Source organism: Microtus oregoni, unplaced genomic scaffold, assembly GCF_018167655.1.
Source record: "Microtus oregoni isolate MIOR12 unplaced genomic scaffold, Mior012 000029F_ref0000214, whole genome shotgun sequence".
Lineage (NCBI taxonomy): Eukaryota > Metazoa > Chordata > Mammalia > Rodentia > Cricetidae > Microtus > Microtus oregoni.
In genome coordinates, this window is record NW_024543088.1 from 17410060 (window position 1) to 17434238 (window position 24179).

Genomic DNA, 24179 nt, shown 5'->3' on the forward strand with positions numbered 1-24179 from the left:
AAGAAGGTGAACCCAAAGAAAAACATATAGGCATCCTCCTGAATATTAACCTTCATCAGGCGATGAAAGGAGACAGAGACAGAAACCCACATTGGAGCACCGACTGAAATCTCAAGGTCCAAATCAGGAGCAGAAGGAGAGAGAGCACGAGCAAGGAACTCAGGACCGCGAGGGGTGCACCCACACACTGAGACAATGGGGATGTTCTATCGGGAACTCACCAAGGCCAGCTGGCATGGGTCTGAAAAAGCATGGAATAAAACCGGACTCGCTGAACATAGTGGACAATGAGGACTACTGAGAACTCAAGAACAATGGCAATGGGTTTCTGATCCTACTGCACGTACTGGCTTTGGGGGAGCCTAGGCAATTTGGATGCTCACCTTACTAGACCTAGATGGAGGTGGGTGGTCCTTGGACTTCCCACAGGTCAGGGAACCCTGATTGCTTTTTGGGCTGATGAGGGAGGGGGACTTGATTGGGGGAGGGGGACTTGATCGGGGGAGGGGGAGGGAAATGGGAGGCGATGGCGGGGAGGAGGCAGAAATCTTTAATAAATAAATAAATTAAAAAAAACTATTTGCATATGATATAATAGTATACATAAATGACCCAAAAAATTGTCCCAAGAAACTCTTACAGTTGATAAATACCTTCAGTAATGTAGCAGAATACAAGATTAACTCAAAAAATTCAGTAGCCCTCCCATATAGAGATAATAAATTGGCTGAGAAAGAAATCAGAGAAACACCACCCTTCACAATAGCCACAAACAACATACATTATCTTGGGGTAACTCTATCAAACAAGTGAAAGACCTGTATGACAAGAACTTTAAGTCTTAGCTGGGGTCATCCTCGTGGATTCTTGGGAATTTCTCTAGTGCCAAATTTCTTACTAGCCCCATAAAGGCCTCCCCAATAAAAATATCTTTTTCCTTGCTCTCATTTCTGTCTTCTCTGCATCTTGACTATCCTGTTCCCTCAAGTTCTCCTCCCTCCTCCCCTTCCATCCTCCCTTTGTCCCTACCTCCATGCTCCCAAGTTTGACATGTAATCTTTTCTGTTTCCTCTTTCCAGGTGAATCTATGTTTTTCTTACGATTCACCTTGTTACTTAGCTTCTCTAGGATCATGAACTATAGGTTCAATATCATTTGCTTTACAGCTAATATCCAATTATGAGTAAATACATACCATGTTCATCTTTCTGGATCTGGATTACCTTACTCAGGATGGCTTTCTCTAGTTTTTCATTTGCATGCAAATTTCAAGAGGTCATTGTTTTTTTTACCGCTAAGACCCTAAGCAATAGAAAAAAGGGTGCCCAAACTGGCCTTGCCATGTAGTCAGATTGATGAGTATCTTAAATGTCACCACAGAACCTTATCCAGAGACTGATGGCAAATGAGGAAGAGACCCACAGCAGAGCACAGGGCAGAGCTCCCAAAGTCCATTTGAAGAGTGGGAGGAGTGAGGTCAAGACCATGACAGGGACACCAACTAAAACCTCACCAACTCCAGCCAGACAGGGAAGGGACCAGCATAGGTCCAAACTAATCCCTCTGAATATGGGTGACAGTCGTACGGTTGAGGCAGACTGCAGGGCCACTGGCAGTGGCAGCAGGATTTATCCCTACTGCTTGTACTGGCTTTTTGGGAACCTATTCTCTTTGGATGGATACGTTGCTCAGCCTAGATATGGTAGGGAGGGCCTTGGACCTTCCCCAACGCAATGTTGCCTGTCCCTCTCTGAGGAATGGATGGGTGTGGGTTGGGGTAGGGTGGGAGAGGTGCATGGGATGGGAGGAGGGGAAGAAGTGAAAACTGGGATTGGTATGTAAAATGGAAAAAGATAGTTTATTTTCTTTTTTAAAAAAATAACGCAAATTATATTTTAAACTGTAAGTCTTGGAAGAACGAAATTGAAGAGGATAACAAAAAATGGAAATATCTCCAATGCTCATGAATAGGCAGGATTAACATAGTAAAAGTGGCAGTCTTACCAGAAGCAATCTACAGATTCAATGCAATACCCATCAAAATCACAGTACAATTCTTCACAGAACTCAAAAGAACAACACTAAATTTCATAGGGAAAAACAAAAAACTCAGGATAGCCAAAACAATCCTGTACAAGAAAGGAACATCTGGAAGCATCACCATTTCTAACTTCAAACTCCATTATAGAGTTACAGTAATGAAAACAGCTTGGTCTTGGCATGAAAACAGACAGGTAGATCAATAAAATCGAATCGAAGACCCTGATAATAACCCGCACACCTATGAACGCAAAGAAGCTGAAAATATAAAAGGAAAAAAATGAAAAAAAGCATTTTTGACTGGTATAACTGGATGTCAAAATGTAGAAGAATGCAAATAGATCCATATCTATCGCAATGCACAAAACTCAAGTCCAGTTGGATCAAAGACCTCAACATAAATCCAACCACACTGAACCTCACAGAAGAGAAAGTGGGACGTACACTTGAACACATGGGCACAGGAGATCACCTCCTTACTGTAACAATAGCTGCACCGAAACTGAGAGCAACAATTAATAAATGGGATGTCTTGAAACTGAGAAGCTTTGGTAAAGCAAAGGGAACTTTCAACAAGAGCCTACAGAATGGGAAAGATCTTCACCAACCCCACATCTGACAAAAGGCTGATCTCCAAAATATACAAAGAGCTCAAGAAACTAGACATCAAACTACCAAATAATACAATTTAAAAAATGGAGTACAGATCTAAACAGAGACTCTCAAAAGAAGAACCTTAAAAGGCCTAAAGACACTTAAGGAAATGCTTAACATCCTTAGTCATCGGAGAAATGCAAATCAAAACAACTCTGAGATACCATCTTACACTGAACAGAATGCTAAAATCAAAAATACTGATGATAGTTATGCTGGAGATGTGGAATAAGGGGAACACTCGTCCATTGCTGGTGGGAATACAAACTTGGACAGCCTCTGTGGAAATCAGTATGGTGGTTTCTTAGAAAAATTAGGAATCAATCTACCTCAGACCCACCAATATCACTATTGTGCATACAACCAAAGGATGCACACTCATACCACAAGGACGTTTGCTCAATTATGTTGATAGCAGCATTATTCATAATAGTTGGAACCTGGAAACAACCTAGATTGCCCCTCAAACAATGAATGGATAAAGAAAATGTGGTCTATTTACAAAATGAAGTACTATTCAGCAGAAAAAAAATGTTTGAAATTTATATGCAAATAAATGGAACTAGAAAAAGCCATTCTGAGTGAGGTGACCCAGACTCAGAAAGACAAAATATGTACTCACTCATAAGCAAATGTCAGACATAAAGGAAAGGATAAGCAGCCTATAATCCATAACCCCCCAGAGAAGCTAGGTATCAAAGAAGCCCCTAAGAGAGACATACATGGGTCCCCTGGGAAGGGGAACTAAACAAGATCTCTTGAGTAAATTGGGAGTATGGCAGTGTGTGTGTGGTGGGGGGGTAGAAACAGAGTGGGAAGGGGAGAATAGCAGGGGGAGGAGTATAGAAAAAAATCTGGTTGGTTGGGAGAAGGACAGAGAAGGGGAGCAAGGAAAGAGATATCTTGATAGAAGGATCTATTATAGGGTTAACAAGAAACCTGGCACTAAGGAAATTCCCAGGAATCCCCAAAGACGATGTCAGCTAAGAATCTAAGCAACAGTGGAGAGGGAGCCTTAACTAGCCTTCCCCTGTGATCAGATTAAGGACTAGTTTTTTTTTTTTTTTTTTTTTTGCTTTTTCGAGACAGGGTTTCTCTGTGGCTTTGGAGCCTGTCCTGGAACTAGCTTTGTAGACCAGGCTGGTCTCGAACTCACAGAGATCCACCTGCCTCTGCCTCCCGAGTGCTGGGATTAAAGGCGTGCGCCACCATTGCCCGGCTATTAAGGACTATCTTAATTGACATCATAGAATCTTCATCCAGAAATTGATGGAAGCAGATCCAGAGATCCACAACTAACCACCAGGCCAAGTTCTGGGACTCCAGTTGAAGAAGACAGCAAGGGAGGTCAAGATCTTGAAGGGGAAATCTAAAATCTACAGAGGCAGCTGGACCAGGCTCGTGGGAACTCATGAACTCTAGACCGACAGGCTGTGGAGCTTCCATGTGACCAAACCAGGCCCTCTGCATGAGGGAGACAGTTGTATAGCTTGGTCTATCTGAGGGGCCCCTGACAGTAGGACCAGGATCTATCCCTTGTTCATAAGCTAACTTGTGGAAGCCCATTCTCTATGGTGGGATACCAGGGTCAGCCTTAATGCAGGGGAGAGGGGCTAGGTCCTCCTTCAACTTAATGCCAGGCTTTGTTGACTCCCCAGGGGAAGCCTTACCCTTTGGGAGGAGTGGATCTTTTTCTCATCATTTTCCATGAGGAATTTGGAGAAATGCAAATGTAGACTAGATCCTATAATAACTTAAGAGAATTATTAATTATTTAAGATATGAAAATAATACTGTACCTTATTCTAAAGGCATGCATACCAAACTATGAATAAGTCATCATGTGTTTGAAACTTCCCTAAACAATGTTTCAACTAAAACAAACAAACATAAAACCAGAAATATGTACTTCCATAAATAAAGATGACAAAATTCTGGCTACTGATAAATACATGAAGTAGCTGGCTAATTGAATGTTTATTCATAATTCCCTCAACTCTATCTTAGGAAAAAATGTATTAAAAGGATAAAACAGAGGGTAGTCTATGTGGATGGATGCTGTTTGAAAAGGATAAAACAGAGGGTAGTCTATGTGGATGGATGCTGTTTGAAAAGGATAAAACAGAGGGTAGTCTATGTGGATGGATGCTGTTTGAAAATCGGCCTGTCTATAGGGTTGCCTCGTGTCCTTACAACATAGTGAGCTGAGAACCATGGATGGACTCAGGAAGCTGTAATGCCTTTATAGCGAATTCTGGTCACCACATAGCTGCCCTTTCCCACTGTATTTTTTTTTTTTTTAGGTGAACATGCCTAATTCTAACTCTGACCCAATCAGAAGAAAGCCATACAGAAGAAAAACATGCAGAACAAGATATACTTATCTGCCTATGTAACATGCTTACAAGCCACCCAGCATGTATGTATATATATTTATATATATAATGGGGCTGGGGATAGTGTCCTTATCACTGTGTGTATGTTGTGTTCCTTCCTTGCTCTATTTATAAAGGTCTTGAAAACAAAGACAAATTTAAATTTGTGCTATGTGGATTAATAGTCACTATTCTCTTTTTTCTCATCATTGTTAGAATCCATAAAATTCAATTGAATATACAAAGGCCCCAAATTAAAATGATATTGCATTTTTGCCTACATGTGGCAATTAGCATATCACTAGAATAGAAACAACATGTGCAATTCCTGCCTTGCACCTTTGGGACAGGGGAATGTGTTATGTTATTCTTTGTTGTATAGCAGTTTCCTCTGAGATAGAAACATTCTATTCTGAAAAGCTCATTAAGACAGAAGTAGACAACTAAAAATAGCTTCAGGAAGTTCATGAAACTGATCAGATTCACTAGGCCCCTCCTATCCCAAGAGTCTATAGACAGTAAAGACTGATGACAGTCATTCTCAGACAAGCCCAGCATCCTGGAAAAAGCAGAGACCAGCCTGACTTCCTAGAAAACAAAACAAAACAATAACAAAACAAAACAAAAACACAGACCAGTGGAGCTGCCTGGAAGAGGTTTAGACAAACTTACCAAACCTGGGAAGGACACTCTGCAACCTATTGAGCTGCCTGCAGATTGTGCAGTGCACTCCAGGTTTCCAAATGACAAGAAACCCTGAATAGCCAAAGCCATTTTGAACAAAAACAATAATAAAAACAAGCAGAAAACATTACCACCTGACTTCAAAACATACTACAAAGCTGTCATAACCAAAACAAAATGGGACTAGTACAAAGAAATATAACAAATGCAACAGAACATAGATTCTAGAAACAAACTCCCAAATTCACAAACTGATTTTCAATAATGGTGCTAAAAACTCACAGTTAGAGAAGATATACTTTTCAAAAAAAGGTGCTGAGAAATTAGATATTTACAAATTGAAGAATGAAACCAGTTTCTACCTCTCACCAGTTAAAAATGTGAATTAAAATATGTATCAGAGCCATAAATGTAAACCCTAAAATTACAACAAAACTATAAGCAAAAATGCCTCTGGACACTCAAACTTTTTGTTGTAGTTTTATTAAATACCATAAAACTCACAGGAAACAAAAGCAAAAATAGACAAGGAACACTGGATCAAACTATAAAGGAAATGTTCAACATATCCAAAATACATCTGAAAGTCCACAAACTCAACAGCTAACAAATAAACTATTTAAAACTGGGCAACAGATCTAAACAGATAGTTTCTAAGAGAAGACATACAAATGGACGAATACATGAAAAATCACATAAGAGGGCTGGAGAGATGGCTCAGTGGTTAAAACCATTGCCTGTTCTTCCAAAGGTCCTGAGTTCAATTCCCAGCAACCACATGGTGGCTCACAACCATCTGTAATGAGGTCTGGTGCCCTCTTCTGGCCTACATACAGACAGAATATTATATACATAATAAATAAATATTAAAAAATTGCATAATATAAGCAATCATCAGAGATAACACAAACGAAAAAAACCCACATGACATAGCTACATCTCAGCTAAGAGCTATTCACAACTGAAGGTAAGGCTCTGGAGAAAAGCAAATACTTGCAAACTATAGGTGGAGTGTAAATCAGTACAGTCACTGCCCAGAGTCATTGGAGAGAAATTGCCCTATGTCATGGAGGACAGTCCTGACTGTTAAATGATATAGGAGGGCCCATTTCACTGCAGGTGGCACTAGACAGGGGGACCTGGGCTGTATAAGCAAGTAACTGAACATGAATAACCAAGCCAGAGGGAGCGAGTTAGTAAGCACTGTTCCTTATGGTTCTTGCCTTAAATTTCTACCCTGAATTCCCTCAATGATGAACAGTAACCAATTAGTACTTCTTTTATTTATCTCAGTAACAGAAAAGAAAGTAGAACAACCATATAACCCAGCAACCCCACTACTAGGTTGTATACCTAAAGGAAATACATCTGAATAGACATGTGCATTCCTGTATTATTGAGGCATTATCCACAATACAGAAAGAAAATGGAAATAATCTACATATTCGTCAGCTAAGAGAAGAATAACATGCACGCACACACACACACACACACACACACACACACACTCTGTATAAGGCCATTAAGCCTGAAAGGGGCTGAAGTCCTACCACCTCTACCAGCACTGATCAAACTGAAGATCATTAGGTTAAGTGAAATAATCCAAGCACAAGAATACAAATGATTTCACTGATACATGGAATCTAAAGAACTGAACTTATATAAGAACAGAGTAGAGTGGTGATTACCAGAGGCTGTGGGAGTATGTGGAAATATGGGGGAATGTTTATCAATGGGCACTAAATCATTACATAGATACAAGAAGCTCTGGTGTGCTACTGCACCGGAAGATGACCACAGACAACGGGGATACATAGTATACATTTTAAAAAGAAAAAGAAAAAAAGGAAAGATCTTGAAACTTTTCATTACTATAGAATGAGAAATGTTTGAGGAGATAGATATGTTTAACCTGGTTTAAACATTCCATATTATACGCCTATATTTAAACATACATTACATGATATCCCATTAGTAAGCTCAATTTTTAATTTTTGTATACTAGCTAATGTAAATTAAAGACAATTTAACTCCTGCCAAAATACAGCAAAAAGAAAAAGAAAAATCAACCAATGTTTTATGGTTGACACTACTAAAAACAAACCTTTTTCATGCAGTCCACATAATTATTGTACTTTAGGGAATCAGTGGGAAATTCATCAGACTTCATGGGGAAATTAGATACGATGAGCTTTTCCAGAATATGCTTAAGGTTTTCTAGCCTGTCTTCAGTCAGGCTGGTGAAGAACGGAAGGAGAATGAGAGCTTGGCCCTGTGAAGCAATGCAGACAAATGTAAGTCACACTACTTGTGGCTCACAGACCCTACAGAATAAACAAAATCACTACTTTCTAAAGACTGCAGATAGTGCGCTATATGGATCCCACAAACGACTTCAGAATAAATTCTGGACGGCACGATGAACCAGCTTGGATGCAGCTATGTGCCTCAGCTTCAGCTCTAGAGTAAATTCTGGATGGCACCGTGAACCAGCTTGGATGCAGCTATGTGCCTCAGCTTCAGCTCTGGAGGTCAGAGGCTGACATGAGAGAATATGAGGCTGGAGACTGAGAAGAGCCTGCACTAATGGAAGGAGTGGTGAACAGACACGGTCAAAACACAGTGTGTCAATGATGAAAGCTTCAAGGATTTTTTAAAACAAAGATTATATTAAAATTCTATGTAGACAGAATGACTTTCATAACATATAGGAGAGTATATGTTTGCAAATTCCCCTCAGAACTTCATATTGAGCTTATGAGGAAGTAGGTACCTCCTTTGAATAACAGGTAAATTCCAAAATTTTCACACTTGAAGGAGAAACTTCATGAGTCATATAGAACACACCAAAGAATCATCTAATAAAAAAATATGGTCATTCATGAAGACCACATTACAGGACTTTAACCTTAGCAACAATAAAATTACTTTCCTTGCTTCCCTATCACTGAAATATTTCAATAGAAAAAAAGAATGAAACAGTTTGAAATTACTACAGAAAATCCAAAACACCAATTTCCATCTGATACATATAAACACAAATGCTAATGATCATATTATAGTTATACTTTAAAAGAAATGTTGGGATAAGGAGGCAGCTCATTGGGGAAGTGTGTGCTACACATGCACGACCCCCAAAACTCAGGTGAGGCAGACACAGTAGTGCATACTTGCAGTCCCTCTTCCACAGTGGTGAGATGGGTGGTGGAGAACCCAGCATCCACGCATGCAGCAGTAAACATTAGACCTAGTCTGAGGGTAGAATCCCAAGATCTAGAACAGAGGTTGTTCTCTGACCTCTAAACACATGCTACAGCACACATATGCTCATCTGCCCTCACACATACAAGCATGAACCCTTTTGAGGAGACATACTGAAGTGCATGCAGATCAACTAGACCAAAGCCAGAGTCTCTTTCATGAGGAAGAACCTGTATTACTCAAACAAATTTGCCCATACCTAGATGATAGGTTCATGGGGATTTATTATGCTAATCTCTTTACTATTATAGGTTTTGAATTTTCCATACTCCCCCACAAAAAAACCAACATAATAAATGCACAAAAATGTAAAGTTGTGAAAATCCATAGAACATAATCTCAAAAGACCAATCTTTTAAAGTCATCTACCTTTAAGTGTAGACCCAACTTTGTATCAGCAAGTAGACTAGCATACGTTGTGAAGATTTCAGGAAATGAGCTGTGAATTGTATCAAAAGATAAAGCTGAATCAATCTAAAGGGAGATAAAACACAAATTTCTGTATTATGCCTCAAAAACTTTTGATATATCTTTCAAATTTTTAAATTTCAGAACTCAAATTATTTGTCAACATTTCAACAATGTTGCTATAAAACATTATATTATTTCCTGCTAAGACAAAGTCTGTGAAGACATAGTGACAAAACACATAAAGTAAGAAGCATAATGAACAACGGTATAAGAAAAGTAATTAGGAGATATCGCTCCAAAATATATTTAATTATCAAGAACTGACTTTTTGAAGACATATTCACTGTAGTGTTTAAACATAAGTTACAGAATTCAAAATAATGACCATGGCATCCATGGTGGGACACATCTGTAATCTGCAATAAGGAAGCAGAGGCAGAAAGAAGTAAAATAGTAAGACTATGTCTCAAAAAGAACAACATAACTTGAGATGAACACATTTCAAGTTCTTTTCAAAATACCTGCAACATTTTTGCCAGTAAGGATAGCACTGTCACTTTGCTTTCTGGAGCAGAATCTGCGGCCCACCATGAATCACACTTCCTCCAGTTTTGTATAATGGCAGCTGCAAGCTTCACTCCGTGGTGTTTATGAACAGCTCGATCCTTGAAGCTCTGATCTAACATACCATTTAAAACAGTACTAACCTGAAAAAATTTGTAGATTGACAAAAAAATTCTTAATATTAATAGAAAAAGCCCATACTTCCATGTCAAAGCTATTTTAGGAAATGAAAATGCTGTACCTGTAATAGAAGTTTAGCTATTTAACAATGTAAGAACGCTGTAACATAAATCTTCCCAAAGAAAGCAGAGGGTGACTCTACTGGTGCCCTTGTGCCCACTCTGCTGTGTGTGTGTGTGTGAGTGTGTGTGTGTGTGTGTGTGTGTGTGTGTGTGTGTTGGGGGAGAATTCTCCATGAAATTCCATTTGGAAGACAGGTAAGTGCTCTTCTGTGAACATAACTACCACCACATGTATTTCTGTTCTAACATCACCTTTGCAACAGAATAACATAATTAATTTGGTTAGATTATCATTCAATATTTCCATCATTCTGACATAAGCATTTTTTACTGATGCTTTATATAGTATACTATTAACACATTTCCCTTCTTATACATTCTGCTCTCGCTACAGCTAAACCTTGGCAGACTTCTTAGCTGTTTTCAGTGTGCCTATCCTTGTCATCAGACCCTCCCAAATCAAATAAATCATGCCATTCCGTCTTTGCCAATCAGTAAAATACCTGCTTCAAGAGACACAGCACTGGCTGTGTTGTAGAAGGCCAGGCCTAGATAACCAATCTTCCTCTTAGCACAAGGCGGAATACAACACTTTGCTTTCTCAGCTTACTGCCTTCTTAATATCTACCTGGCAACTTCCTGACAAGAGATGAACAAGGAAACAGGACCCTATAGACCTGGATTTTCTTTTTTTTTTAAATATTTATTTATTTATTATGTATACAATATTCTGTCTGTATGCCTGCAGCCCAGAAGAGGGCACCAGACCCCATTACAGATGGTTGTGAGCCACCATGTGGTTGCTGGGAATTGAACTTAGGACCTTTGGAAGAGCAGGCGATGCTCTTAACCTCTGAGCCATCTCTCCAGCTCCCTAGACCTGGCTTTTCTAAACATGCGTATTCTACTGACTCACACAAATGAGAATCTGGCTGCACCGTAACTCCAATCTCTTGGTCTTGATTGCACTATCCACAGTTTTGTGAGAAAAAGATGTCATTCAATTTCTTGATTCTCTACACATAACTAGCTTATTTCCTTGAGAACTGTCAGGTTTTTTTTATTTTTTTAAATGTTGAACCTTTGGAAAATACATGCTCCTTGTGGATTCATTCCCAAACCGGGAGTAGGGCACTCCACAGCCCTTTACACATGAGAACTGCAGTCCACCACTGTTTCCGGGCCTATGTCCTGTCCACTCAATTCCAGGATCCTTCATCATTGTTCTTTTTCTTTCTTTCTTTTTTGAGACAGGGTATTAGCCCTGTTTGTCTCGGAACTTGCTGTGTAGACCTGACTGGCCTTGAACTCACGGAGACCTCAGACCTTCGTGCCTCTCCTTCCCTGGTGCTGGGATTAAAGGTGTGCATCACCGCACCTATCACTTTCCATTGTACTTTGGTTTTGTATTTCACCCTAGTCTCCGGGAGTTCCTCAACTTTATTTTCCACATCTACCCTGTTTCTTAATTTCAGGTACCTATGTTTACTTCCAGAGTATTCTCCAATCTTCTTGTTCAGTAGCAATTCTTATTTTATCATTCATCGTGTCTGTCCCCTGCTTCCCTCCTCTCTGCCTGCTCCTCAACCCCTCTGATACAGTCTTCCCACCCTCTTCTAGTGTAGACAGGCTAAGGGTTTCAACTGACACACCTGTCCTGCCTTGCAGTTTGCTCATTCTGTTGTCCTTTCTCTGCACCCATTAAGACTGTTTTGATATAATCTTAATCTCATTCAGTCATTTCAGAGAGTCGTGAGGAAGGAATAGAAGCAGTAAATGCAACTTTTGCTGGCAATGGACAAGGATGGTACATATAACAGGTTAGATAAGCAGAAATTACAACTCTTCGCAAACACTAACCTCAGTTTCTGACTACCTACAGAGCACATTGCCAGGCACACTTCACAGTCCTGTAAAATAGATGGCAGCATACACATTTAATCCCAGCACCTGAGCGGCACAGGCACAGGCAGAAGCAGGAGGATCTCTGCTAAGTGTGAAGCCAGCCTGGTCTACAAAGTGAGCTCCAGGTCAGTTGTCTCAAAATAAAATAAAGTAATGAAAAACAAATCAAACACAAAAACCCCACAAAATCCCCTAAGTTAAGCAATCGAAAAGCTAATATAATAAATATCACTCTCTAAAGGGTTACTATGATGAGGCAAAGAGGGCTGTGGAAAGAACATGCAGAAAAATAAGGCAAGACCCTCAAGCCGTGAGTGCTCTAAAAACAGGTTGGCAGTGTGAAAGACTAGCCTACAGGTGGGGTTGGAACAAACACTGCAGGGCATATGACACATTTAAAAGCTCCAATATGACGTTCTAGCAAAAGCCAGTATCCTACAGCATTGTATTTTGTATCTTATAGTATTAGGCCAAGAGATTTAAAGGTTTGAGGGAATGGAAAAAATAACCAATATCTTAGCATCTATTAACATATACTATCTTGATAAAGACTGTGTTTTGTTCTGTGGATTTTATTTTCATATATTAGCAGATCTTTAAGCCTCCAAGAAGAAATCTGGTTTTAAGAAAAACCATCAGAAACATAAAAACCCTTTCGTGAACATTAGGTAAGAAAATATTTAAAGAAAAAGTTCCTTACCATTTTGGGATTATCTGTTGATGACTTCATGAGCTCTGATACAGCAATATCAAGATTTTTCAGTAGCTCACTGTTGATTATTTCTGAGAACAAACTATAGAAATATTCCCCGTGGGAGAAGGTGACGTTTCTCTGTGAACTGCCCAAATACTGCATAGACAACAGTGCTGAATTCAGCAGCAAACTCACAAGATGCTCACACTACGGAAGAGAGAAGAACATACCAGAGAATCCATCCCCAGAAAGGCTGTGAGGCAGCGGGTACACATAAGTCTACAAGAAGCCTTCTAAAGAGTCTGGTATGTGAAGTCAGGACTTGTTTAAATAATACACATTTAATTTAACTTCTATTTTCTAGATTTCACTTTGTGAGAGGAATCTCCTACACTGACATTGTTTCCAACTTTCCAGAAAACTCTAGCAGCTATTCAAAGAACAGTCAAATAAGTTGTTTGGGAAAACTAAAGTATAATTGAGAACATCAATGAGACAAAGAAGAGGTTGCTGCAATGGGAAAAGTAATGAGGGAGGATGGAATGGAACAAACACAGAGGACTAGTTGCAGATCTCAGCCACAGCAGTTTATCTGAGGCCAGTTCTGCTGAGTTCAGAGTCATGAGGACTTTGGTCATGGTGCCTTGGGTGCTTCAGGGATACCCTCCACAGTCCCTTTAAGCACCCATTCCAAGAACCAATAAGGATAGAGAAAGAAGCATGTCATCACAGGTCAACTTTAGTGACAAAATGTTCCTTGCCTAAAGTCCTTTTGGAAACAAAGATGAACAGAAAACTTCCATTTAAGAAGGTTATGTTTCCACTGTCTCAGTGGGTGGGTGCATCCCTCGTGGTCCCGACTTCTTTGCTCATGTTCTCCCTCCTTCTGCTCCTCATTGGGACCTTGGGAGCTCAATCCAGTGCTCCAGTGGAGCTGATCTATTGAGAGCTCACCAAGACCAGCTGGACTGTGACTGAAAAAGCATGGGATAAAACTGGACTCTCTGAACATGGCGAACAATGAGGGCTGATGAGACGCAAAGGACAATGGCACGGGGGTTTGATCCTACGTAATGTGATGGCTTTGTGGGAGCCTAGCCAGTTTGGATGTTCACCTTCCTAGATATGGACGGAGGTGGGAGGTCCTAGGTCTTACCACAGGGCAGAAAACCCTGACTGCTCTTTGGACTGGAGAGGGAGGGGGAAAGGAGTGGGGGGAGGGGGAGAAGGGTGGGAGGAGGGGGGCGTAGGGTGGGAGGAGGGGGAGGGAAATGGGAGGCTGGGAGGAGGTGGAAACTTGTTTTTCTTTTTTTTCTCCTTTTCTCAATAAAAAAAGAAAGAAAGAAAAAAAAAGAAGGTTATGTTTTTTTATTTTCAAAAAGTATTGAAGAAGAGAAAGTCAGTAAGTCAGCTGGGTAGTTTAATCCCAGCACTTGTGAGGCAGAGGCAGGTAGAGCTCTGTGAGTTCAAGGCCAGCTCGGTCTATAGAGTTCTAGGACAGCCAGAGAGAGATACACAAAGAAATCCTGTCTCAAAACCTCCCACCGAAAAAAAGAAAGCCAGTAAGTCAATAATAATATGTGTCCATCTAAGACTTTACTAACTAAATTTCATACTTTTTAGAGCTATACCACAAGTAACTTATGTAAGTCACTCGATAGGAAGGGTGGGGTGTAGCTGATTTCCTACCAGTCCTCCGTAGGCAAAGGCTAACTCCAGGAGTCCATTGGCCAGGCTCATACAGCTGGGGTCCAACGACTGCACGCACTGCCTTTCCTCTGCAGGTGCAATGCCTTTATAAACCAAAGAGAGCAGCCTCATGCCAATGGGATGATCCAGTGCTGTAGACTAAAGGAAAAATAGACATGAATTGCCTGCTGAGAGGTGTTCAGCGCAAACATACAATGTCACTTCTTCAGTAAAAAAAAAAAAAAAAAAAAAAAAAAGTGTTAGCTAACGATGATGACTATTTTCTAATGCTTAGGACAACTCCAACCCAGTTTTTGTTTATTAAGCTACAGATTTCATTTATGTCTTTCTGTGATAAAGGACTACAGTAACTGGTTCTTAAAATGTTTTAGGTTACTACAATTTCAACTGTCTTTCATTCCTCTCATTCTATCTTTACTTTCATATTCGCATTCTACTCAGCACCTATACGTAAGAGTTCTCTAATCTCAGCCGGGCGATGGAGGCGCACGCCTTTAATCCCAGCACTCGGGAGGCAGAGGCAGGCGAATCTCTGTGAGTTTGAGGCCAGCCTGGTCTACAGAGTTAGTTCCAGGGCAGGCTCCAAAGCCACAGAGAAACCCTGTCTCGAAAAACCAAAAAAAAAAAAAAAAGAGTTCTCTAATCTCTAGTTCAGTATATTCTGTATGTAAAATAATTTAAGCAAGTAATATAAACCTAAATGCCAATTTGTACTAGCATAAATAAATCAGTATAATAGAGAAAGCAAAAGGTAAATAAAATAAATTAATTATGGTTACCTGAGAAGGGGATATAACATGAGAGAAGCCAGCTTTGTGAAGCTGTTTACAGGCTGATAAGACAGACAGCAACTTGGTCCTTTCTTGGCGAGCATCAGAGTCACACAAGTTAATGGCACAGAGCTCTTCGACACTGGCCGTGAGAACAACAGAAAACCAGGTAAGGACACACTAAGGAACTGTGTTGCTGTCATAACTTTACTAGTCACTTGGCCCTCAAACTCACTAACATGGTCCTGAAAAACGCAAAGGTAACACCAGAGGAAGACTCATAGAACAGCAAATGTAGTACATCTACTGTTCTCGCCCATCCTACAGGCAGGAAAGGAATTAGTGAAGGTCATGATTTCCAAACAGTGTATGAGATCATTTGTGTGTGAACACACAAGTGCACACGCACACATAGGCACTGACAAGTCCCTTTCCTGAGGACACTGCAGTTGTGCACGCGGCTGTGAGGAACACTGGATAAGTGAGGACCTAAATCACAGTAACTGAGCATGGCCTGAGCACCCACCTCTGCGCTGTCACTTTCTCCTTCAGGTGAGTCTCCAGCATGTCTCTGCATGGGGACTTCTTCAGTGCCTTCAGCAGGTTCACACAAATGCTGGGAAGGTGGTTCATAACCTGGACGTCGCCAACATTGAACCCTAAGCTCACGGGCTCACAAAGCATTTTCACTAAGACTTTCATTAGGTTTGTGTTACACAAGTCCTTCTCCAGGAGCTATAAAGATAGAAAAGACTGATGGAATAAAAGTGCTTCTTAGCCAGTAGCTCTTCTCATCACAGTGTAAACAAGGTCCACAAGCTGCGAATAGTCACAATACTGACAGTTTGGCAGATTTTCTGAAAATAATTGAAAAGTATTAAAATGCTTGAAACCAAAATGATTTCAGATTTTATTTTTTTTTTAATTTTAGAATATCTAGTTAGACTCTATCACATGACATCACTATTCTGTTTTTGAGGAATATCCATACTGATTTCCAGAGTGGCTAGGCTAATTCACGTTCCTATCTTTAGTGAAATTACAGTGCTATGGACAGAATGCACAGCTTACAAGCAAGCACCTTCCTACTAAACTATACCCTCAGGTCCTGACCCCCAAAGCAGTAACTGATTTCCTTTCTCTCCCATCTTCACCAGTATTTTTTACTGTTTGATTTCTTAAAAACTATTTGAATTGGGCTAAGATAGCATCTCAATGTCATTTTGATATGTTTCTCCCTTGTGGCTAATGATCTAAGGCAGTGATTCTCAACTGTCCTAATTCTGTGACCCTTTAATACAGTTCCTCATGTTGTTGTGACCCCAACCATAAATTGTTTCTGTTGCTACTTCATAACTATAATTTTGCTACTGTTATGACTCATAATGTAAATAGCCTTGGAGACAGAAGTTTGCCAAAGGGGACATGACCCATAGGTTGAGAAACTTAAGGACATGAAGAAATTTAAGTGCTTTAAGGGAAACTTAAGTGCATTTCCCATTTTAAAGTACTAATCTCAAATTAACAGATCAGGAGCTACGACCCTACCTTGAAAATTTCTGGAGAGGTATTGAGCAGGGTTGTGGTAAATTCCATAATCCGGACCAAGACTGTGCATTTGTTATAGTTGTATTTTTCTTCCTCTTGTAGACTGGGAGGTCCAGTTGCTACCCCTGTGCCAAAGTGTTGTTCAATTGCTCTAGCATCGTGGGTTGCTATGCTTTCTAAAAAGAAAGCCACTGACTTTAAAAGTGAAGACTGTGTTTCAGTACCTAGGAATAAGAACAGTAAAATATTAGGGTACATTCTCTAAAAGGAATATGAAGTTCCTTCTTAAAATACAGGTAATGATATACACTCAACAAAAAAAATCCAAGAATTAAAAATATAAGTTCAAGAAAAGATGAATAAAAATAGCACCTATTTCTTCTTAGGTTCTTAGTTCAAAATTTGAACTAAAATATAATTCAAATTGAATTCAATTTCACATATAGACACAATGTCTATACAGGGACTGGTCATCTGTTTATTATTTATTGCTCTTGTAGGAATGAGCATGCTAGGAAAGCACTCTACTACTGTACTATATATCCAGCCCTCCAGCTATGGTTTGAACACTCTGCCCCAGCTGGTGAGTTATTCTGGGAGCTCTTCAGCTTTAAACGGTGAGAACAGTTGGAAGACAGGTCCCTAGTGGAATGTCTTTGTGTTCAGGGACACTCTCTCACTGTGTGGGAGGTAAAGAGATCTGCCGCATCTTCCTGTCACCATGGCATAGAGAGCCAGGCCTCCATGGACCAAGCCCTCCTAAACAATGAACCAAAACAACTGTGTTCTTCAAAGTGTTTATGTCAAGATATTGTCACAACACCAAGTTTGACTAACACAAGACTTGACTGTTAAAGATTACTTATGAGAACTATCATTTAAAAGAACAATTGGCAACTCATATAAAAAAGACTTAAATACGCAGGTTAGTCTCTAAATAATATTTTAAAAATTCCTATGGTTTTATCTAGCACTGAAATTTTAATCCAATAAAATAATGGCAAATAGCAAATCATGTTCATTTTACCTATTTTTGGTCTTTAAGTCAGGAACATGCTTATATAGTAGAAGCTGGATTGAAACTAGTGATTCTCCTCCCCTCCCTCTCCTGAAGAGGTAGGAATATAGGTGAACACCACCACATCTGGCATTATTTCTAATAATGAAGAAATTGAAAAACTCCTCCAACGGGCAATGCAAAAACAAATGACAGTGGCTGTCTCTAATCAGGTATGTGGGGCATTTACTATTTTACAGAAACATTCTCTAGCTCAACTCCACATTGCCTTATAAAATTCACCTATCTGAACAAAATCAAGCTGTTTTCTTCCCCACTGCACACTGTTAAACTTCTTCCACTCACCATATTGCTCCACTCTTCTCATAGGTCACTACCCCAAGACAAAACAACCTCCAAGGCCAGGTGTGGACACTGGGGATGCTGGGTAGATCAAGTTTCTAGTCATGATATAAAGGATTGGGGATGGCCCAGAGAGGGAATACTCAAAGGATCTATAGGAGGAGGGAAGTTAGGTCTGTCCAGAGAGGGAATACTGAGAGGGTCTCTAGCAGGAGGGAAGTTAGGTCTGTCTAGAGAGGGAATACTGAAAGGGTCTCTAGCAGGAGGGAAGTTAGGTCTGTCCAGAGAGGGAATACTGAAAGGGTCCCTAGGAGGAGAAGACTTAGGTCTGTCTAGAGAGGGAATACTGAAAGGGTCTCTAGGAGGAGGAAAGTTAGGGCTGCCACAAGGATGGACAGAGTCTCTGGGGAGCGGAGTGAGAAAGGCAGAAGCGGTTCCTCCAAGTGGTCTGCTACAGGATGAAGTTAAGAGACTGAGGAATTTGAAATGGAGCACAGGAAGGAGAGTGAAGACTGTGCACCTGATTTCCAGGCTAGTTCAGCCAATGGGTTCCCAGACAAAGTGTACCTCTCAACCGGCAGCCATTATAGAGAGGTGAGGTAAGGGAGAAAGGATGGACTGGAGAGAGGATCTTCAGAACCCACAGGAAATGAAGGCAGATGTCCGCCGAGGGTCTGCTACAGGGCTAAGAATCAGATTGGGGATTTGCAATGGTGGAGTGAATGGCCTCTTTAAGGTTTTTGAGCATAACCACAATCGCATTTTGAAGTCCTTGTTTTGCGTTTCAGCTAAATTGCATTTCCAGGGTTTAATGCAACAGGGTTACTGGTCTCTCTGAAAGAGGCATGTTGTCTTGGCTGTTCACGTTCATAGTTTGCATTGGGATATAGGCATCTAGAGGTATGATGTTTGAGGGGTTTTTTGGTGCAAAGATCTTGTTTCCTCTTTGATGGGTGAGTGTTCTGTTCACTGGTTGCTGGTGCCCACTGTGGATCCTCAATAAGTCTCTCGTAAACAGAGTGTTTCTGTGGGTTGGTGAAAGACACAAAGGAATGAAGAAGGCTGGAAGAAAGACTTCAAGGAGCAGTGGGAAAGTGCCACAGTGGTCCTGGGTCTGAATAAGAGGTGAATTCTCCAGGGAATGGAGTTAGGCTGGGAGAAGGAGTGGGACTAAAATGAAGTCTAGAGAGACCAGAATCAGAGATTACATTGTTAAAGCATTCAATACAGCTGGGCGGTGGTGGTGCACACCTTTAATCCCAGCACTCGAAGGTAGAGACAGGCAGATCTCTGTGAGTTCAAGGTCAACCTGGTGTACAAGAGCTAGTTCCAGGACAGGCTCCAAAAGCTACAGAGAAACCCTGTCTTGAAAAACAAAACAACAACAACAACAAAAACCCAAACAAACAAACAAACAAAGAAAAAAAACATTCAAAACAACAAGGTACTGCCCTAGTCATCATTAAAAATTTGTTAAAAGGGAAGGAGGTTGTATTTTACAATTAGTCAGTTATGGAACTATTTGAATACAACTATTTAGTAGAGTAATATATTGCTAGCATTTTGCTCAACAACAAAATATATGGCAGTGGTCCCATAAAGCTATACCACCTAGTGACTTACAGTGTTACTGGGAGGTAGGGGACTCTTTAGAATGTGGAGAACAAAATAAAATTATTGGAGGTGTGTAGTTTAAGGGATATTGAGAATATGACACCCACTTCTTATTCACTTTGCTTTCCTGGCTACCATGAGATTAATAGTACATGCCAAACCACAGGGCAAAAGCAACAAAACCAATTATGGACTGAATCTTCCAAGCCTGTGAGCCACAGTCAACCTTACATCTTTTTTTTTCTTTTTTCTTTTTTTGTTTTTTCGAGTCAGGGTTTCTCCGTAGCTTTGGTGCCTGTCCTGGAACTAGCTCTTGTAGACCAGGCTGGCCTCGAACTCCCAGAGATCCACCTGCCTCTGCCTCCCAAGTGCTGGGATTAAAGGCGTGCGCCACCACCGCCCGGCAACTTTACATCTTAAGTTAATATCCTCAGCCTTTTGTCATAGTAGTGGGAAGCTGATTAACACAAAAGAGAACGTAAGTAAAGAAGCCTGTCCAGTAGTAGAAAATCCGGGTTAAATCCCTTTATACAACACTAAGTAACTAGTATCTGTTATCAATTTTGTTAGTATTATTATACTTATTTATTTATTTAGGTTTTTTGAGACAGGGCTACTCTGTGTAAGAGTCCTGACTCTTCTGGAACTTATTTTGTAGTCCCGGCTGGTTTCAAACTCAAAGAGATCCACCTGCCTAGCTTCAATTTTGTTAGTATTATTTTTAATTTAGTTTCTACACAGGACTCACCATATAACAATGGTTGTCTTGTAGATAAGGCTGGCCTATAACTCTGAGCCTCTATCACCAAGTGCTTGTTACTGTTATTTTGACATGCACCGAACATAAACCAAGCAGAATCAGGCAATGCTACCTTAGAGTAAATTCTACCTACCCAGAACATCTTGTACTTCCACAGTCTTCTCCTCGATGAATGTGTTATAGCACTCCAGTGCCGCAAGGAGCATGTCCAGCCACTGTAGGACTGCTCTCAGGCTCACTGGCCCTTGCAAATGGAAGAGAGTTGGCTGAGCAAGAATGCCCACTGGTTGATCACAGTTGCTAACTCCTCCTTCGAATGTGTTTATGAGAAAAGAAATATCTTCTGTTTTTATGAGATCTTTCAACCATATAGAAGGGGATTTGTTGTCTAAGAGACAAGATTAAAACATATACATTAGTATATACACAAAGCAAAGATATCAACATTCAAAAATCAAACCTCTTTAATAATCTTTGAACCTAGTTAAAATTTCAAAATGATGCAGGCTGATCTTTTCATTACTAGTAATTTGTTTTACTGTCGTTACTTCTAAGAAGTTATTTCCACCAAAGCTGTACTCTTCATTTCTAACATTATAAAAACACCATCTGGAGGGAAAACAGACAAGAGAGTGCTGTGATTTCTGGGTTCTGACGCTGGCTGTGCTGCTCACCTCTCCCAGTCTCCTCATGCCACAACAAGAACAACAGTGTGCCTGTGCTTATCTACGCTACCCAGCCTAGCTTAGAGCCTGCGGGCACAAGTGCCTTCCTGGCCTCAGTCTCACAAGCTGCATGCTAAGTATTGGGAATTAAGTCAGTCAAATGATTTGCTTTAAAAATTATCTTCTTTTGACACTGTACTTTTTCTAAATAAAAAAAGGAAAGGATAAAATTTCATTTTGCATGTTAAGAAATCAGTGGCTCAAAAAAGGTTAAGTGATTCTTTGACCTATGTCTGCTGTAGTAATAGGACATTTGGGGACTACAGGAGTAAAAAGGTGAACAACCCACTATTTTCACTCAGAACCAAAGAAAATTAAAATTATGAGAAGAAAAATAATATGGTATTTAAATTCTACAGCAAATGTCAAGAAAGACAGAAAAGCCAGGTATCAGAAGGAAAAGGCAGAGATCTACAGACAGAGAAAGACATAGGGACCTTATCAGCTAGTGTGTTAGACAGTCTTATGTCAACTTGACATAAGCTAGAGTTATTTAAATGTCCCCATAAGATATAATTATAGGGCATTTTCTTAATTAGTGATTGATAGGGGAGGCCCAGCCCATGGTGGGTGGTGCTATCCCTGGGTTAGTGACACTAGGTTTTGTAAGAAAGCGAACTGAGCAAGTCATGTGGAGCAGGCCAGTAAGCAGCACCCCTCCACGGCCTGCCTCTGTATCAGCTCCTGCCTCCAGGTTTCTTCCCTGTTTGAAATCCTGTCCTGACTGCTTTTGATGATGAACAGCGATATGAAAGTATAAACCAAGTAAGCCCTTCCCTCCCCCAACTTGTTTTTGGTCATGGTATTTCATCACAACAACAGTAACCCTAACTAGGATAGATGCAAGGAATCACCCTCCAGGTCTCTTGGCTGACAGGAGTGGCATATACCTGCAATCCCAGCAGCATTAAATAAATTAAAAAAAAAAAAAAAAGAAAGTTTGATGACAGAGAAAGAGGCCCGAGGGAACTAAATCATAGTGGTGTACAGTTATGAGACTTAAATTGTCTCTACTCTAATAATAATTGCTCAAAACAACACCAGAGAATTTACTTAGCCTGTTTCTGAGACTCACTTTCCTCATTGAACAATGACATATGCATTGTTATAATAACTAGGAGGAGAGGCTTCCTGATAGGTTAAGACCATCTTTGGTTTTTGACCTCCAAAGGTTGAAATTTGGGCTCTGCTACTCCACTTTTCCACCTTTAAAATGAAAACAATCATAGCATGTGTTTAACATAGCTTTATGGGGATCAAATTTGTCACATATATAAGACTTTTGAAAGAGCATCCAAAATAATGTAGGAATCATACATTATAAATAAAATCCATGTAGATGAAAAAAAAAAAAGAAATGGGAGGAAGCAGGAAAAGAAGTTCAAGGCCATATACAGCTATACAGTAAGTATGAGGTCAGCCTTGGCCATACAGGGGTGTGTGTGTCTCTTGTGTGTGTGCATGAAAAATAAAAAAGAGAAGGAGAAAAAGAATAAAAGGAAGAAAAGGATGAAAGGAGTATGTTTTAGGTTCCTCCCAATGTGTCATGTTCTGGCCTCTATGACATCAATCAAACTCACATTGAGTCTTAACGATCAGAAGGAATTGGACAATCGTTTCTCTCAAAAGCCTGATACATTTTTTTAAATTTATTTATTAAGGATTTCTGCCTCCTCCCCGCCACCGCCTCCCATTTCCCTCCCCCTCCCCTGATCAAGTCCCCCTCCCTCATCTGCTCGAAGAGCAATCAGGGTTCCCTGACCCTCCGTGGTGGTGACCATTAGCTGTTTCTCTCATTGTCATATACTACTTTACAATTATAGTTATTTAACCAATAAAGGGAAAGATATTACCTTAAGTAAAAAAAAAAAAAAGCCTGATACATGTGGCATAAACAACCCTACCACTATTGTGATATTACACCAACCTGAGGTATTCATGTGTTTGAAGCTTCAACATAATTACCTACAGATTCCCACCATTGCTGCTCAAAAAAAGGGTAGTGGTGGAGGCTACAGAGGGTGATACATCCTAAAGGCCACAGATGACATAAACCAGAAAAAATGCATTATTTTTTTGTTTGGTTTATATTAGGGAAAGACTAGCTTTGCCTACTACTCGATAGCCTGACTTTATAGATTCTTTTGAGAAAAGTGTTTCAGTGGTTAGCCCTGGTTGGCCTGGAACCTACAGAGGTCCATCTGTCTCCAGTGGGATTATAGGCAAGAGCAATTGTAAGAGCAAGATTTAGTTGAAAATATAGGAGGTTGTCATTATGGGCAACTGAGAAGAGAACAGCAAAGAAATGCTTGGGTCAATGAAGATGACATCATAGAAACCACAAACAGTATAGGAGTCAGAGTGGCAGGGGCACTCGAGGGGTGGAGTGGGGTCTGCCAAGGAGCACCATCTAAAATTGATTAGACATTCGAAGAAAACTATGGCCTCCTTCCGTTCCAGCAGGTTCCTCGTCATATGTGGTTGTGCCAATGACTTAACAGATTAAATAAATCTAAATTAACAGCAGTATGGAGGTAGGAAGATGGCTCAGTGCGTTAAGTGGGGGCTTGAGGGAAAAAGTGAGGACTTGAAATTGATTCACAACACCACATAAAAACTGGGCATGGCGGTGTACATCTATACTACAGTGCTGGAGGGATAGACAAAGATGGATACCCAAAACATGCTGGCCTTGCAGTCTAGGCCAATTGGTGAACAAATGAGAGGCCCTTCCTGTGTTATTTAGTTTTTTGTCAACCTGAAACAAGTGAGGGTCATCAGACAAGGGGAAATATCAATTGAGAAAATTCCTATATCAGATTGGAATGTGGGCAAGACTATGGCACATTCTCTTTACTAATG

The 24179-nt window shown here is 40.3% G+C and overlaps 1 protein-coding gene across 1 annotated transcript in view; it reads right to left on the minus strand.

Moving 5' to 3' along the window:
• Prkdc (protein kinase, DNA-activated, catalytic subunit) overlaps positions 1-24179 on the minus strand; it is a 165684-nt gene that overhangs the window by 92238 nt on the left and 49267 nt on the right. The window contains exons 31-39 of the mRNA XM_041677945.1: positions 20726-20980; positions 16859-17082; positions 15837-16045; positions 15320-15452; positions 14520-14678; positions 12837-13037; positions 9947-10132; positions 9384-9488; positions 7858-8025 (exon numbers count right to left, since the gene is read on the minus strand). Of these exons, the coding sequence (XP_041533879.1) occupies positions 7858-8025; positions 9384-9488; positions 9947-10132; positions 12837-13037; positions 14520-14678; positions 15320-15452; positions 15837-16045; positions 16859-17082; positions 20726-20980 (1640 nt within the window). The remainder of the gene's footprint in view (positions 1-7857; positions 8026-9383; positions 9489-9946; positions 10133-12836; positions 13038-14519; positions 14679-15319; positions 15453-15836; positions 16046-16858; positions 17083-20725; positions 20981-24179) is intronic.